Genomic DNA, 17,438 nt, shown 5'->3' on the forward strand with positions numbered 1-17,438 from the left:
TTTTGTTAACATGTACCCTAAGGGCATACATTAAGGTACATTAAATACACCTTGGATATAAGGTGTATTTCAGTAGAACCCTCTACCCAACATGAAACTTGATTTTTTTTCATATTTATTTCATACCACTACTTTTTTCCTTAATATTTGGAATACCACCTTGGAGACACCACGTGTAATCCAAAGAAGAGGGTTCTACCAAAATTTTGAAGCGGCCTATCCACTTCAAAGTTTTTTCCACATTTAAGAATATTTTTTATAATAAAAAATAAAATAAAATTTAGGTCATGTTTGGAATAAAATTAGATTTGCCCTAATGAAAACAAGAAAGGGAACATCTAATTTTATAGAGTTAAGGAAGATAATATTATTAATCAAAAAAATAATGTTAAGGAGTCTTTTTGTTCATACATATACATTGGGTGATCATTGGTGCCTCAATGTAGACCGCGATTTTATAACTCTTCCAAGATCGAGAAAACTTGGCGAGTCACCTAGGTTTCATAGGCAACCAGGTGAGATACTTGATGTGATTCGTACATCCCATTGACTCGTCTAAGATTCAAGTTGATTCGTTTGACATTTTAAAAAATATTGACCAAGTTGATCAATAATCTGCCTACTTAACCAGATTTTTTTTTATATAACATAATTTATTTTTTATTACTCTAAATATTTGTTATATAAAATATAGATTTTGTAATTCAGAATCTCTTCATTTTTTTTATAAAATATATTGTGCTCATACAATAAAATCGAACCTGTTATTGGAAAATGTTTCCTTGCCCAAATCTTGTGGGCTATCAATGGGCCAGGCCGAGTTGTAAACAGTTTCGTCGTAATTGAGCCTCAAAATCCTAAACCAAGCCCAGCCTATCTATTATTTGGATTGGGTCTGTCAGTAAAGTATTCGTGTATATTTATAGGCTGGGCTGGATGAACCCAATTCAAAAATATTGGGCCTCCTAGAGGGTAGCCCTTGAGCCCAACCCTAAACACTAATTAGGCCAAATCTAGACTGATTACTAAAGGGGCCTATTAATACTGAACAAAGCCCATCCATGACCGTGGGCTTTGACAAACCTGGAAGCTCGCTACACTTGCTACCTCATCTCCAGCTTCGTGAGCTCCATCATATCAACAGGGAAATAATATTTCATGGTTTGTCAGAGCAACTCCAATGCAAATAGCCATACTGGTTAGGCATAATTGGTAGGCATTTTATTATGGAGAGGCATTTTGCCAATTCAAGGGATTTGCACTCTAACCGTACTAGCCAAAAAGGCTCTCCACAAATTCATCTACAGTAAAATGATTATAAATTGTCATTGTTTCCTACCACCAACAAGTAGAGAGAGAATCTCACTCTCTTCTTTTCCCTCTTCCTCTTTCTCCAAAATTTTTCAAAATGCCTTTTCAGATACAGAGTGCGTTGGAGTTCCTTCTTGAGGCTTTAGCTCTACAAAACGACAGTTGAGAGGGGATGCCAAGCACGAGCCTGAGTGCGTTGGAGTTGTTCTCATACTTCGATTGTAGAAGCAATTATTAATTATGGATCTCATAATTGACTGATAATTTTAGGGTTTTAGACGATAATATACTTGTACACCCCAATTAAAATAAAAAATAGGAAAATGCTGAAATGACAAAAATAATTTACTGCGATTCTCACAAGTCTGACGTGGGATGTGCACATAACCATAGATGTGTTTCCTCGCAATACGAGTAAAAACCATCTACGGTTATGTATGCATGTCCACGTCAGAATTGTGAGAATCACAGTAAATCCTGTGTCACCCCAGGACAACTCTAAAAAATATTAATAATTCAATGGTTGAGAAACAGTAAAAGTTAGTGCCAATAGAAACTCTCTCTCTCTCTCTCTCACTCACACACACACACACACACACACACTCACACACACACTTATTTTGTTTAGATTTAGGATTATATGAGCCATTACCTAATTGTAAACAACTGCTGAAGTTGTTTGAATGTGTTATAATTCTTTTTAAAGTTGAAGTAATAACTTCAACCAAACTTTTGTAATTTTAACTTCAAATATCATTGAATCTTGATCAAGAAATTGTGATTGACGATGTCGATCAAGAGAAGGAAGTTATACTTCACATACATAGTGATGGATCATTTAGAATCTCATCGTTTTATTAAGCTCATCGCGGCATCAATCATATTGTGATTAAGATCATCTCTTAAGGTTGTTGCTCGAACGACTATTGCCGATATTCATACAAGAACAAATTGAAATTTAAATCAATTCTAAGTTTCTCACATTGAAGATTGAACTACAATTACCAGAAAGAATCCATGATAGAAAAAGAAAGAAAACCAAGTGTTTGCTCAAATCATTGAGAACCTCCTCCCAAGAACTTCCCAAGAATCATACCCTTTAATTTTGAAATCTGTGATGAATTCTGCTTCATACCAACCTTAGAAAATCTCAAACAATTCTGAAGATTCTTGTTCTCATCCATTACTTTGTCTAACTGAAGACAAAGATCTTTAATTGCTTCTCTCTTCTCATCATTTCTCCTTATTAACTCAGCTTGTTGCCTTAGATTATCCTCCATAAGTTTCAAAACCTCTAACCTCATATCAGACCACATCGTCTCCCTTTCGAGACTACCCATCGCGAATTCTCCACCATTGATTTTCTTTAAAGCCACACCAAACTTCCCTTCACTTTGATTATCTTCAACTTCAACTTCCATCGATTTATTCATGTAAACATAATCATACTTGGCGGTGTTGCACTCAATATCGGGATCTTCTACAATGGATTCTGGAGGCGAATGGTGTGTCTCATGTTTTGAATCACCAAAGCTTCCTAGAGATCTTTTACTAACACTTTGAAGGTGTTTGAAGGAATTTGAAGAAGAAGAAGAAGATCCAGATTGAGTGATTCGAGTTGATTCGGACCTCAACTGGTCATATCGTTCAGCTAAAGAACGGAATGATCGATGAAATTCTTCAAGCATTTTGATTAGTTCTGGTCTCTTTTTGTAATACATCTCAGCTCGCTGAGTGAAAGAGTCTCCATCTTCTTGTATAAGTGATAACATGGCCTTTGTTTTCTCATCCAAATCTGCAAAGAATTACAAGTTATCGATAAAATTGTTGATTAGATCTTAGCCATTGATGATGATATCAGGCATTATCAGTGCTACCATGAAAACCACATTATGGTAGACTTGAACCAACGGTTGGTTCGATGGAAAGACAATCAATAGGGATTTTAAAATGAATTAGATCCTTAGAAACATATGTACTGATAACGAGGAAACGTGTATTTTGAGGTTAGAGAGGTCCAAATGATATTGTACGTGTTGAATTCAGATCGTGTGCACCTGGGTGGAGGAATGAAACATTGAAACTCTCCTCCCACACCTAAATACATGCCATGTAAGCTATAATCTCATAAATTAAAGCAATAATCTCCTTTTCAAAATTTCCTTGGTTTTGAATCACATGGCATGTATTTAGGTGTGGGAGGAGAGTTTCAACGGATGCTTATCGATTTTCATCAAAAAACTAAGAGGAAGAACAAAATTGAAAAAACCCTAATTTTTTACATGCATCTTCAAAATGTTTTTAAAAAAAAAACCTTGAAAATGACTTATTATTATTTTTTAAATCCTTTTTGATAGAATGAACTCTCCGAAACTCTCAACTGAGATGTCAAAAATTTAATTTTTGGATGAAAGCGATGAATTCGAACGGTTAGATCATTCAATCGTGAGAAATGTGGGAAATGAGGTCCAGGGACTATTTAGAAAGATTTTTTTTATACTAAATGTCTTGTTAAGCAACCATTGAAAACTTAGAGACTATTTAAAAAGATGCCCTTCAACGAGGGTAGTGTGCTTTTTATTCACTCAAGGTGGAGGTTAGAAACCCTCTTCCCACACTTCCAACATTGTCACGTAAGCCACAATCTAAGGAATTAATGCCTAAATTCTCCCCTTTTCAAAGGTTTCTTGAATTGTGGTTTTTGTGGCGAGCATTGAGGTGTGGGAGAAGGGTTTCAATCCTCCACTCTAAGTGCATACGATTGGATCTCTTTTTACCATATGACTTTTAATTAGAAAAGTATTGGACCCCAAATGCGTCTAAGGCACAGTATCAAACCAAATATATATTGAGGTGGGAATATGTATTTAATGATTCCTATTAAAAAAATGGATCTTGAAGAAATTTACCTTGATCCCTAGGTAATTCATGTTCTATCTCACCTTAGCCAAATGTTTATTTATTTATTTGAGTCGTGATAAAGTATTGCTTTTGGCGTGACAAGTACTGCATAGAACCACAAATCTTTTTCTTTGGGATACACAAGAAAAAAGATCTATGATTTTGTTTACATGCCACATCAAGAGTTTATCAATTTTTTCTTTTCATATTGTAGAGTATGATCTCCATGCCCTTCGGGATGGGATTAGTCCTTCAGATTTTATACCTCAATACACTCCATGAAAGTTTACTTACGTGTGCAACAAATTCCATTCATAGGTCACCCAGAGGGAGCAAACCCTTGACGCTGGATTTGCTACCAAGCCAACTCTATGGGATACCTCAATCCTATTTTATTTGAGGTTTGAAAAGTCTAAAGTCCAAAAGTATAAAAATAAAAATCAACAATGGCTTTGGCAAGAATGAAGGTTGTCTAGTCCAAAGAAGTATCAGCATTAATGGCGATTTTCATTTGCCATTTTAGTTTTTTTTTTTTTTTTTTAAATTCTATGTCATTAGGTATAACAGATCACTATTAAAAATAATTGAATTGAAATGGTTATATTCATAATGGCAAAGACCAGTGAGTAAATTAGCTATCCAACTCCTGATGCACATGATCGGGAATATTATTTGACTTAGTCAAATAAATCTTTACGCACACAAGTTCAATCAAGACTAATGACAACCTAACGTCACCTGACGCTCTTGACGTGGCATGTGAACAAAACCATTGATCTTTTTCCTTGTGCATCTCAAAGAAAAAGATCTCTGACTATGTGCACTGCCACGTCAAGAGTATCATTTTATCACGAGTCAAGTAAAAAAACAACATAAAAACGCCGAACGGACGACGTAGGCATGCACACGCGGAAGGCAACCACACATACGTGCATGCTCGCCATACGTGCATACAAGACAAGACGTGATCGTAAGTTCATATTAACAGACATGCACGAGAGAGAGACAGAGAGACCTGTGAGAGTGGCCTGAAGCCATTGAGATTGATTGGGACTAATATGGCTTCCCCACCACCATGAATATGGCGCCTTGTCGCTTTCAATTGCACCACGTATCATCTCTTCTTCTTTCTTTCTTTCTTTCTTTCTCTCTCTCTCTCTCTCTCTCTCTCTAATCAAAACAGAGAAAAATCCTTTCGAGGACAGAACCCGTTAGAACTTTCGAACTACAGTTCTACTCTTTCAAGACCACACACTTCGGACTTCTCTTCACCGCTCTTCTTATAAAGATTTTTAAAATAAAAAAGAAAACCATTTTTTGAATTACAACGGTCAACTCTATCTACAACGCTCATTTTTTATCGTTGATTTTAGCTTGATTTGCGCTTTATTTCCAAAGCTTTCCTAAATCCTAAACACGTTATATTATGAAATATCGGGGAGATTTACGTGCATAAATTCTCGCATATTACATATAACCGTTACTTGTTTTTGAATTATTTCTCAAAGGGCGGGAAATGGAGATTCCTTCATTTTGCATTTATTTGCTATATACTCCCTTTATGTATATATATTGAATGAATGGGTCAAGGACCATATTACTCTCTTAAAAATACTTTTACAATTGTTTTTCTCTGAGTGTTATCTAATCATGGTTTCTAGTCTCGTCCATGCAATACGTCTTGGTCTCGAATGAGTTTTGAGACCACGTATGCAATGGACCCATAACCAATCGGTGAACATGTAACATGTGCTTACATTTTAGAATCCATTGAGCTCAATAAAGTGAGCATTTAAGGATGACTATTTTTTTTCCAATTAAAAAATCAATGTCTGCACAAATAATTACTAAGCAAATTTTATATGTGTTGGGAAAATAGAGTTAAATTAAAGAAATTAGAATTTTGAGACATTGAGATGTGAGTGATCATTTTCTTTAAGACTTTATTTGTCCCAATTTGGAAAAGAGTTTGTTGATGGGTTTCAGACATATTATTATTTAGAATTAAAAAAAAAAAAAAATTAACAGGGAGAATTTGCAAACAATAATCTTGAAAATTCTATAACGAAATAGTATGTAATCTCCAACTTAATAATTTGAGAAAATAAAAATACTAAGAAAAAATTATTGAAAACTTGAATTGAGTTCTTTATTAAAAAAAGTGATTGTCAATCTATTTATAGAGAATGAAGGGAATCTTAAGTCTCTCCTCAAGACACTTGAATAAATAGATGTATTTATTCATTAATAATTAATGAAAAATGTCGAACTAACTTCGACACTGCGTTCAACACTACACTGACATGGTAGAGCATAGAGTACCATAGAATTATTTATTTGTATCTTGAGAAAAAAAAATCTATGATTTTCTATACATTGTCACATGAGCACAGTATTCACCGCTTAGCATGACACATAATTAATAAGTATGGTCATTCATGATTACCTAAAAAGTGTATTCATTCATATAACAAAATATGCATCCATTCATCAAAAGTCAAAAAGATGTGACACTGCAAAAATACGATTATTTGTTTGTGCTTATTATTTAGGAGTTAGGACATAAATTAATGATTTATTATATAAAATGGTTCTCTTTTTTTTTCCACTAAAATATATGTTATTCAAAAGTAAGTTCATACAATATTGCACACAAGAACCAAATCAAATCGGTGTTAATTCGATTTAGTTTGATTCGATTCTAAGGTCAATTCGGTCCAAAATTCATGTTTAGTGGACCCAACATAAGTTAATTTGATTTTAATCTGTCCCCCAATCCATCCAAGTTGCATCCCTAATGGTGTGATTGAAAGTCATTCAAGGATGTCAATGGATTGTAGTCGATTTGGTACCAATCTGAAAAAGAACGGATCAGATCCAAAACTGATTCTAATGAGCATCAGATCAAACTCTAAATGGATCTGACTTTTATCGGAACAAGTCCAGATCGAACCAAAGCTGATTTGATGCACAAAATCTAAACAAACTTCATATATTTAAACATGGGTGGAGTCGAACAAACAATATTGGGAAGACAAAAGTTGTCCTATATAACTTAAAAGTATTGGATTATGCCTTTTTTTTTTTTTTGTTTTTTCGAGGATGATCTCTATGGTGCGGAGATCATCCTCACAAAAAATCAATCCAATCTGGAACTAATAACCTCATCAAAAGTGATTTACAAATTAAAGATAAAAAGTAAAAGATCCACAATTCTAAACCACCTTTGATGGGGTTAGAAGTTTCAGATTAAACTAATTTTTTGTGAAGATGATCTCCTCACCATAGAAATCATCCTAATAAAGAAATCAACCCATACCAAACTTATAATCCATATAGGACAAACGTGTTGTCTCATTAACGTTGTTCGTCGAACGAGACCCTTTAAACATTTAAAAATATATATGATATAACTTACAATAGTTTATCAAATCAATTCCTCATCCTATCTAGATCCGATCCAATAAGATATCTGATCGACATTTTATAAAAATGTAAATCACCGATCCAAACCTAGTCATCAAATCGAATTTTGATCTTGAATCTATTTTGATCCATTGACCACCCTACCTAAAACCAAGAAAAAAAATGAGAACAAGACCTAATATAGAAAGGGCGGTTCATGGGACGATAATTGTGATAAAATCTATGATAAAGGTTTTTTGTAAACTACTTTCAATGGGATTGAAAGTTTTGGAATGAACTAATATTGATAGAGATGATCTCTACGATGAGAAGATTATTCTCACTAAAAATCAATCTATTTTAATACTTTTAATCCCTATTTACAAGTTGAAAAATCGTGGACCGTCAATATTTTTGTAAATCACTTTTGATGAGATTAGAAGATTTGGAATGAGTCCGACGTCACCAAAAATCAGCCCATTCTAACTCATCTAACCCATATAGGACAAAAACCAATGAACCACCGTCCCCAATGTTGAATATGTCAAAGATTAAAAAGTCTTCAGGTGACGGACAAGAAATCAGCAACAGCTTGTCAGAACAAATTACACGTGGCAAGAACCGAATGTATTAAACAAGAGAAGATCGAATGGGACCCAAAGCTAGGCTGCGAGTCTAACCAATGCATAGTACACCACGTGTATAAACCTTAGTGTCTTGGTAACGGAAAAGAAAATTATAATTTTCCTAACAGCTATAGAGAAGAGATGTGATGGATGAAATTTTTTAAAACAAATCGGAAAATTATTAATTTATAACAGAATCTGAACTTTTTCCTCACTGGTTACCCCGAATATTTCTAGGGCAATATATATAAAAAAGAGGAGGTTATATTTATTAATTCAATGACAGTGGAGGTTAATAATGTTTTTCACTCTTACCCTTTCATAAACCTTAGAAGTTTTAAAGAGTTACATTAAGCTTTCTCCATATATGTATCTCTGCTTAAATAATTGTAACATTTACTTCAACACGTTTTTATCTTTGAAGGTTTCTTTATACCAGTTTTAAAGATAAAGAGCGGCTCACTCACTCACTCAGCTCTGCCACCTCTCTCCATTTCATCATTCCTTCTCATGATACCACTCTGAAAGAAAGGCCATGAACCTTTGGTTGTGTTCTGTTCCTTTTGGGGGAAAGGAATACCCACTCTTTCAAAAGGGGTAGGGGATTTTAGGAAGTAAAGAATTTTCTCTTGAGGATTCGAAAGAAAGTAAGTGAACCAGAATCGAGATCTCAATCTGACCCAACCTGACCAGATATGCCAAAATTTATTTTTGTGTTTCAAATTATATTTAGGGATTTTAATTTACCGTTGGGATGTGGTTTTGGAGATTGGAAAGAGGTGAAGATTGTTTAGTTTTAATGGCAAAGTCAAACTCATTCGCCCTTCGATACAACAGAGCCGATGCTTCCACCCTGTCAAAACAAAAACAAAAACAAAAAATCAGTAGATGTACATGTATCAATACTACTAATGCCATCACAATTCCATAAACAAGGAGGTTCCTCACCAGCAGGGGTGAACAACAAATCTTCCTGTAGATAGAGCCCAGTTAACCTGTTTAAGAGGGAATAAAAATTACACGTGATCTTCCAGACGACAAACATGCATCATAGGGAAAAAAAATGAAAAACAAAAAACAAAAATGGTCAATATTATGAGTGATTAGCGAACTAACGAACGGCCACAAATTCCTGAAAAAAATAGTCTTTTTGGTGTGGTGTCATAACAATCTATATAGTAAATTAGATTTTCCCTTCTATCAGTATTCTTAAATTCAATGGAGGAGAGGAGTGAACATACCTTATCGGTCCCAAGAGAATTGGCAACTACATGAGTGACATGTTCATCAATCTGATTGGTGCATACAGCGCCAAACTGTTGGGCTGTTTGCCACAGGGGGTGTAGGTGGGGCTTGGCTTCACCCACCGGAAAAACCCTACTGAAAACTATACGGCAACCAGCCAATACATTTTTCTGCTCTTTGGCCAGGATGTTTCTAACATCCACATCATTTAAGGACTGGTGCAAGAAAAAGTTGTGATGTATTCTCTCAATTACCTATATTTCAACACAGATAACAGTAGTTAGAAGAGGATTGATCAGCATTGTATTTAAAGGTGCAAGGCAGATTCCTTGAGGTGCCCATGATGACGAGGATGACTAAGAACACCAAATTACAAGGAAGAAATGTATTTTTTTTAATTAAAAAAAAAAACTGATTTGTGCACCTCATACAAAGAGCTGTCCAAAAGGCATACGCCTCATGATGAGACATCTCCAAGATGTACGCTCTTTAGCTGAGGCATGTACCTCACATGTCAATGCTTATGTTGTTTTAATAGCTTGTAAAATTATATATTCTGTTTTCTTCCACTCTCTTATATTTCTATAGTGCTACTAGCATGCCACATAATTGAAAACAATATTTAGTTACATTTTTGCAATAAATATAAAATAATTACTTATTGCAGAAACTTGTACTGATTCAAGTATAAAATATTTTTTTCTTACTGACTATAAAATAACAATATATTATACTATGTTGAGAAATCAAATTTGGAATTCCATTATGTAGATTTGATTTTTTGAAATTTGGAAAATGTAATAGCCACCCTACTGATTTTCATTTGTCAATATTAATTATTTATATATGTCATATTATTTATTTAAAATTCTCATGCATGTGAGGCATATCCTCTGAGACTGAGACACTGGCCAGCCAAAACATTGATTAGTAGAACTTTAAAGCAGTTGCAAGGGACAAGACATTCACCGCCAGTGAGGATGCTAAAGCCCCATCATCCAGTCTCTCGTCATGGCCAATCTCAAGAAGTGAAGGACCCGAAAGTCCAAAATGACGTCTGCTACATGGGAAGTAAATGTATCTGCAATAAAGATTATTCAGAAGTGCAAGCAAAGTAAGAACTTTAAGTGATTGGATAATTAATGTTTGAAGGCAATTAATATTACACCCAAGAAAGGATTACAAGTAGAAGATAAGGGAAGGAATCAATGGTTTCTAACCTCTCAAGAGCTATCAAGTTCAGTTTGTTATGGGGCCATACTCTTGCAGAATCATCTATGATCACAACAGAAGATTCCATGCCCAAAACACCATCTAAATCCTTAATCTTGGGCACCCTCTCATCTCCATCTAAAGGGTCCTCATCATCTCCCCTTGAAATAACTCGTTCACCAAACAAAGACCCGGTGGGATCAAGCACTTTTGCCATCTCTCTTGCATATAGTTTGTTTCCCATTGTGTACAAATGCAGCTCATAAAGCTTACTAGCCTAATGAACAATCACGAAAAACAGTAAGTAATTAAATATGCAGTACAAAAGTCCGCACAAAATATAAGAATTAAACTTACAACCGTCTAAAAGTAAGACTACCTTCTCAAGAAAATTCCAGATTCCTGGTCTCAACTTGGTCCACATTCCCATATGAGGAAAGCGGAAGAGGTGCCTCTGTGGCTTTTGATGATCTTGCTCTTCCTTCTTTCTCAAGATCATCTCATGCACCGGGTCTACTTCAACAAACTGAACAAGTGGAGAGAGAAAAATGAATAATTCAAATTTACAGCACGAGCACTCCTTTGTAGGATTAGAGGCAATAACTTATTTTATACCTTCGCTGAATTAAGTAGAGTGTGATCCAGATCCAAGACAAGGCAAAGCTTCCGAGCCGCAAACAATTTGTTCTGTTCTTCTTTCCGCCTTGCCCTCTCTCTTCTGATGGTAGCTTTCTGCTGGTCATCAAACCCTTCAAACAGATGTTCAACATCTTCCCAAGCATTCTGTGATTGAAAAGATACCGCTGCACCTTCTTTAGGTGTTGAATTGGTCCAACTTTCCTGATTGTTAGAGTCTGTTGCTACAACTCTCACATCCGCATTATCTATCTTCCTTGGAATTGGTTGTAAAGAAACAGTCTGGGCAACTGTCGTGAGGCTGGTAGCTGACTGGGAATCAGACAACATACCAGGAATATTATTTTGCTTCACTGGTGTTGGAGCAGATTGAGTAGGTGGGGAAGAAATTTGGGCCTGCTCGGCATGCTGTCGGACAGTTAAACTGTCCTTGCTGGCCTGAATTATTGATGAGGGAACTCCTTTTGTTTTGAGCTGTTCAGTTCCAATGCACCCATTCTGTTTAAATGTGTTATTGTGGAGAATACGGCGAGGGTCACGAGGTTTCATGCGAGTTTTTCCTAAATCTCCTCGAAGATCCTGTGGATGGTGGAATGTGATTAACGTTTGTGGGGATAGAATAGAAAAGAAAATAAGAAACAACATAGAAAGTCATGGATTTTTCTTTTCTTTTCTTAAATTGGTAGGAAATAATGGATATCTAAAGCAAAATGACAAATATGGTTTCAGTACATTGAGAAATTTAAAATCACAAGCATTAAATCTCACGTTTCATTCTCTTTATGTTCATGGGAGAGGGGTACTGTAGTAGAAAAGGTAGGGTAAAACATAACTCAAATATCAAAGGCTCTAAGCAATCACGATGCCGTTGGTTACACAACAAAATAACTAATTCGTGCATGAATTCGTAAGAATTAATCGTTAGGATTCCTCCAAAATAACATTAATGACAAGAACTTTGCAATAAAATTACTTCAAGTTGTCTACTATATGTCTTGGAAATTGGAAGTTCGTATGGTGGACTAATAACCAAAGTCTCAAATTTAAGAGCCAAAAAACAACAACTAACTTACACAGTATAGAAAAGAAATAAAAGCAGCAATAGAAAGCATGAAATCGATTTATGAAGAGAGGCCTTCATATCCACATACTTGCATCATTTGTTAAGGGATATGGTAATGCTCACCATTGGAACTATTTGAGCAGGAATCTGAGATTTTTGTACAATTTTCGCTGAATTTGAGGAAGGATCATTTACCAAAGGAACAGTGCCTACTGCAACACTTGAAATGGAAGGAAGTGTCATGCTTTGGGCAGGCTTCTGCTGAGTATCTGCTACCAATTTCTGTTGTTCCATTATTAGATTTACCAGCATAGTTGGGTTCATGGAAATATCCTTCAATGAAGGTAAGGAAACAAAGGTATTGGTTCCAAACACTGGCAACTGTTGATTTCCACCACTATTAGTATCCTGTCTTTTTCCAGAACAAAATTTTCCATTTTCTAATTTCCTAAAATCAGTTCTCATGTTCTCTGCCAAACAGGTCTTATTATTATTATGTTGGGGCAATGCAGAACAGCCACTCCCAAACCATCTATCATTTCTAGATGCCATTTGTTTATCCCTTGAAACTGGAACCTCAGAACTTGTTAACCCATTTCTTTGCCTTTTCAAGTTATGCCCATCCAATACAGACTCTTTGACAATCTTGTGCTTCCTTGAACACATTGGTCCTACAATAGGTTCACTTTTGGGTACATTATAGTCTACAGTTAGAGATCGTTGCTTAAGATCCAAAGCATGCCTAGGATCTTTACTCTTTGGCATAGCTTTTAAAATGGGATTCAAACAAGAACCCAACTGTCCAGTTTTAGTAGGAATTGATTCTTGTTCACTCGAGCAATCGACAATGGGAGTAGCATACGTAAAAGGTTGCACGGGAACTGATGGATTCTCAGTTTTGATACTACTAGCAGTAGAAGAAATAGAAACCTCTCCACTAGAATCCCTATCTTCATCATCACATTCCACCGAAGGAGTTGGGCTGGGGAGCCGATTACTCAATAAAAATGAACTATTGAATCTCTGTTGGTAGGTAGAAACAGCTCTGAGTGCATCGGTTTCATAAGGAAGCACCGCGGCATCTTCGGTTTTATCTGAAACCGTGCAGGTGGCAGAATCACTTTGATTCTGTATTGGAAAAAGTTGCAAGGTGTCAAGTGTTCTGTCTCCATCATGATCACTGGGAGGGTTGAGGGAACCAACTCCTCCATAAGCCTTCGATTTCAAGGTCTTAAACTCCATATTTGAATCATTTTGATCCCTATATCGTACGGATACTGGCTCCAAATGGAATTTCTTTGTAGAATTCAAACTATGACCAGAAGGATTTTCACCTAAATTTCCCAATCCATTCAGTTTCATCCCATTGATGACACCTCTCTCTTTCTTTTTATCCATAATCACACTTGAAGAAATAGATTGTGATTCCACACAACGGATCATCGCCTCTATCTGTGAAAGGAGACACCAAATTAAGATTCTATATTCACTAAGATGTTCTTTTTTTTAGCTAAACTAACTAATTTGAAATCAAACCTCTTCCTTCTGCTCAGATGCAAAAAGAGCAAAATCTTGGTCTTTTACATAAGTGAGAAGCCTGCAAAAGAAAATGGCAGAAAAGGGTATAACTAATATGCTTGTGTTTGTGGGAATAAAAGTTCATTAAAAATGGTGAGTTGGGGAAAACCTCAACAAAATGTCTTTATCTTGTTCTTGTTGCTCTGGGTTCATGGAATAAAATACCTGCAAAAAAAACACATACACACATTCGAGCCTTTTTATCCAAGATAATGAGTTCTTGAAAACGACAAACACCGTAAGGATGCCTTCATGAGACGGATTTGAAAAATTCGAGCTTTGGGTGGGGAATGGGAGGGGTAATTTCGTAAAATTAATGAATCTAGGTGTCTTACAGAATTCACAGCTTGAATCCCCATGAAGATCTGTTGAATGAGAGCATCTACTACAGGAACACAGTTATCTAATCTCATTAGTTGCAAGCTTTCCAAAGATATCCGGAATCGTGAACAGACTTCATTATAGGATCTACAACAAATTAAGTCAGGACAATGTCAACTTGATGTGCAAACCTAACAAGAATATTCTCGTTCTCAACTATGAAGAAACGGAAAGTGATGAAATTGGGCAAACCCCCAATCCAAATTCAACAATTGCAAACTTACTCCTTAGGATCTTTCACAGTTGCTGTGTCTAAAGCTTCTCGAATTGACTTAATCTTCATCTCGAACTCCCTTAGTTGCAGATTTCTATCTGAGCTAACAACCCAAATCCCTTCTTCTTCAACTTTTTCCACAATTGGTGAATCCAATTCAATCTCCCCATCCTCCAATTCGCCTTCCTCCTTTTCGTCTCCATCAGCTTCGTCCATTCTACTATCGATCTCTTCACTACTATCGTCAATTATAATACTACATACTTCCTTCTTAGAATATAGACTTGCATTATTATCTTCTCTGTTGTTCATCAAAACATTAGAAGAAAATAATTTTGATTTCTCGTCGGACTCAAAGTCCCTCATCACACTCGAAACAGAATACTTCAAAAAACCCTCCATCCAAACCCTAGGATCTCCTTTGGGTTTAGATTTTGAAGTCACCTTAGCTTCCTGTATAAAATCTTCTTCGCTGATTTCTTCAACAGATGTCGTTTCAACATCAGAAATATCTCCCTCCTCGATAACTCGAACTAGAGATTCAACTTTCTCCATGAAAACTAGGGTTTCTTTCTCGTTAGGGTTCCAAGAAAATCGATTAGATTCGGAAACAAACATTAATTCCGCAAAGTTTTTGGAACAGAAATCTAAATAACGTATCAAACACAAAAGAAGAGAAATTATAAATAGATTTTTTCTCTAGATCTCGAAATCTGAAAGTTCATAAAACACGATTTCAATCTATAAAAAATGCATCAAAACAACAAAATCGAATCCTTCGTCGTGGTTCCTTCTCTCATCAATCTGATACAGATTCGAACCGTGGAGACCAAATTTTCTCAATGAGGATTGATTCAGATCTTGACCTAGAAAAGAAGAGCAAGAAAAAGTAATAGTAAACGATTGAAGACGAAGGGAAGAGGAAAGAGAGGTTTTTAAAGACTTTAAGATTTCGTATCTTTAAATCTCGTCCACACACGTCAGCATTTCCTAAAATTTCAAATCTTTCTGTAATCCTAACATGAGCTGGGGTTGTGAGAAGATTCGGTACTATCGGTAATACCACGCGTATCTTACAAACAATCCATGGGAGTGGACCCCACATTAGAGACCCTCCAGGTCTTGCCTTGATGTTTAACCTTAAGAGTGCTGATAATATGACTCGCCAGGTGGCATGCTCAAGTGACTCCATGACGTGACAAGTTCACATACTGTAGATTTGTATGTCTCAGGATACACGATTACACTTCCTTATAAAAAAGTGTATCTCATGAGAATCGTGTATCCTGATGCGTGCAGATCTACAATTCTCAAACTTGTCCACGTAATCTAATCATTTGAGTATGTCACCAAGCAAATCATATTATCATGACTCTTTGTCTTAATGTTTCTTGATAGGATAATGTTGAAGTAACATTAAAATGTACATCGTGAGTCATTTTTGACGTGGATGTGTGTTATAATCGTAGATGCTTTCATCAAGATTTCACTTTGTATCTCAATGAAAAGCTTATATGGTTCTAACACACATCCACACCAGAAATATACATTGCAAATCCGAAATATACCTCACGATATATATTTCAATGTTACTCCAACACAACTCCTCTTGATATTCAAGATCTTGAAATGTTTGATAATTCTATGCTTCCCTGTCTTCTAAATAGAAATATACAATCCTATTGTTTTTAAGAAGGGGGAGTGCTAACTTCCAAGACCTTCAAGGGGGGAAGGTTAGCATTCTCCATTGTTATTACTTTCTAATAAAATTATTGTCATTTTGTCTTTTAGTGAAATAGATAAGGGTCTATTAGTCATTTACATAATAAATGTATTTATTAGGTTGACATAATTATCAAAGTATTTACTAAATATTAAGATTAAAATACCCTTAACACTTATTATTTAAAAGACAAACATTTATCATGTAAACATCACATTAAAACTAATATAATCTTGTATTTTTAACTAAAAGACAAAATAAGTAGGGATATCATTAGAGAGTAAAGAACGATAGCGATGTCACGTCCATATGGTTAGGTTAGATGCCTATGGGGCAACGTTTTGTAAGCTTGAAATTTTGAATTTGGGAGATCACTAGCCATTCATTTTTAACACCTTCAATCAAAATTAAAAAAAATAAAAGATATGTTTAATCTAAATTTTTTCATAAAATCTAGAAGATTATGACGTTAAATTACCAATTTGATAATTCATGTGGGCCCACCCACTCTTAGTTGGATTTCAAATCTTGTTAAATTAGTAATGATAGCATGATTTATAAAGTAATGTTTGTATATTAACAAACTTATAAAGTAAGGTAGTTTTCTTTAATAAAATTGCAACATATAGTATTATTTATTTGTTTTCTGAGATCAACATGGTTAAGGTTAGTGGTAGTGATGATAATTTTACCCTGTCTTTGTTAGGGTTTTCACTCCTTTAAACGACTTTGGTATTAAAAATGAAAAATGAAGTCAATTTTTTTGGACGGGAAAGGTTTTGATATATCTCGTCCCGCCATGCCCTAATCACTCAATGGTGTATTTGGGCGCTATGTTGACAATTAGTCTATAAAAGATAGATGATTTTGTGATCCATATAACCCCCCATCTCTCTCTCTCTCTAAAGAGAGTCAAACATTTTTCAATATATGTTTTATAAGTTTTTGAATATATTGATTTTTTGCAAAGTTGTTCTATATGATGAGGAGACCATCCTCACAAAAAATCAGCCCATTCTAAAACTTCTAACCCACAGTTAAGAAGTTGAAAAATCATGGATCATCAATTATTAGCAAACCACTTTTGATGAGGCTAGAAGTTTCACAATTGGCTGATTTTTTTGTGAGGATGAGCTCCTCACC

The 17,438-nt window shown here is 35.3% G+C and overlaps 2 protein-coding genes across 3 annotated transcripts; both read right to left on the reverse strand.

Moving 5' to 3' along the window:
- Positions 1 to 2,366: 2,366 nt before the first annotated feature.
- Positions 2,367 to 5,330, reverse strand: LOC147400792 (protein NETWORKED 3C-like). The gene is made up of 2 exons (XM_086441649.1): positions 5,228 to 5,330; positions 2,367 to 3,106 (listed from the first exon to the last, which is right to left on the reverse strand). Exons 1-2 carry the CDS (start codon positions 5,328 to 5,330, stop codon positions 2,367 to 2,369), a joined length of 843 nt encoding a protein of 280 aa, XP_086297775.1.
- Positions 5,331 to 8,539: 3,209 nt separating this feature from the next.
- On the reverse strand, positions 8,540 to 15,486 carry LOC147400793 (RNA polymerase II C-terminal domain phosphatase-like 3). 2 transcript variants are annotated; one of them, XM_086441818.1, is made up of 12 exons: positions 14,583 to 15,486; positions 14,313 to 14,445; positions 14,087 to 14,142; positions 13,936 to 13,996; positions 12,595 to 13,851; positions 11,316 to 11,915; positions 11,080 to 11,226; positions 10,709 to 10,977; positions 10,458 to 10,569; positions 9,485 to 9,742; positions 9,192 to 9,238; positions 8,540 to 9,096 (listed from the first exon to the last, which is right to left on the reverse strand). In XM_086441818.1, exons 1-12 carry the CDS (start codon positions 15,188 to 15,190, stop codon positions 8,982 to 8,984), a joined length of 3,663 nt encoding a protein of 1,220 aa, XP_086297944.1. In that variant the 5' UTR covers positions 15,191 to 15,486; the 3' UTR covers positions 8,540 to 8,981. The 2 variants fall into 2 exon arrangements, with proteins under 2 accessions (XP_086297944.1, XP_086297943.1); XM_086441817.1 differs by having other exon boundaries at positions 12,523 to 13,851.
- Positions 15,487 to 17,438: the final 1,952 nt, after the last annotated feature.

Source organism: Akebia trifoliata, chromosome 5 (genome assembly GCF_017979445.1).
Source record: "Akebia trifoliata isolate Shusen 1 chromosome 5, ASM1797944v1, whole genome shotgun sequence".
NCBI classification, from domain to species: Eukaryota; Viridiplantae; Streptophyta; class Magnoliopsida; order Ranunculales; family Lardizabalaceae; genus Akebia; species Akebia trifoliata.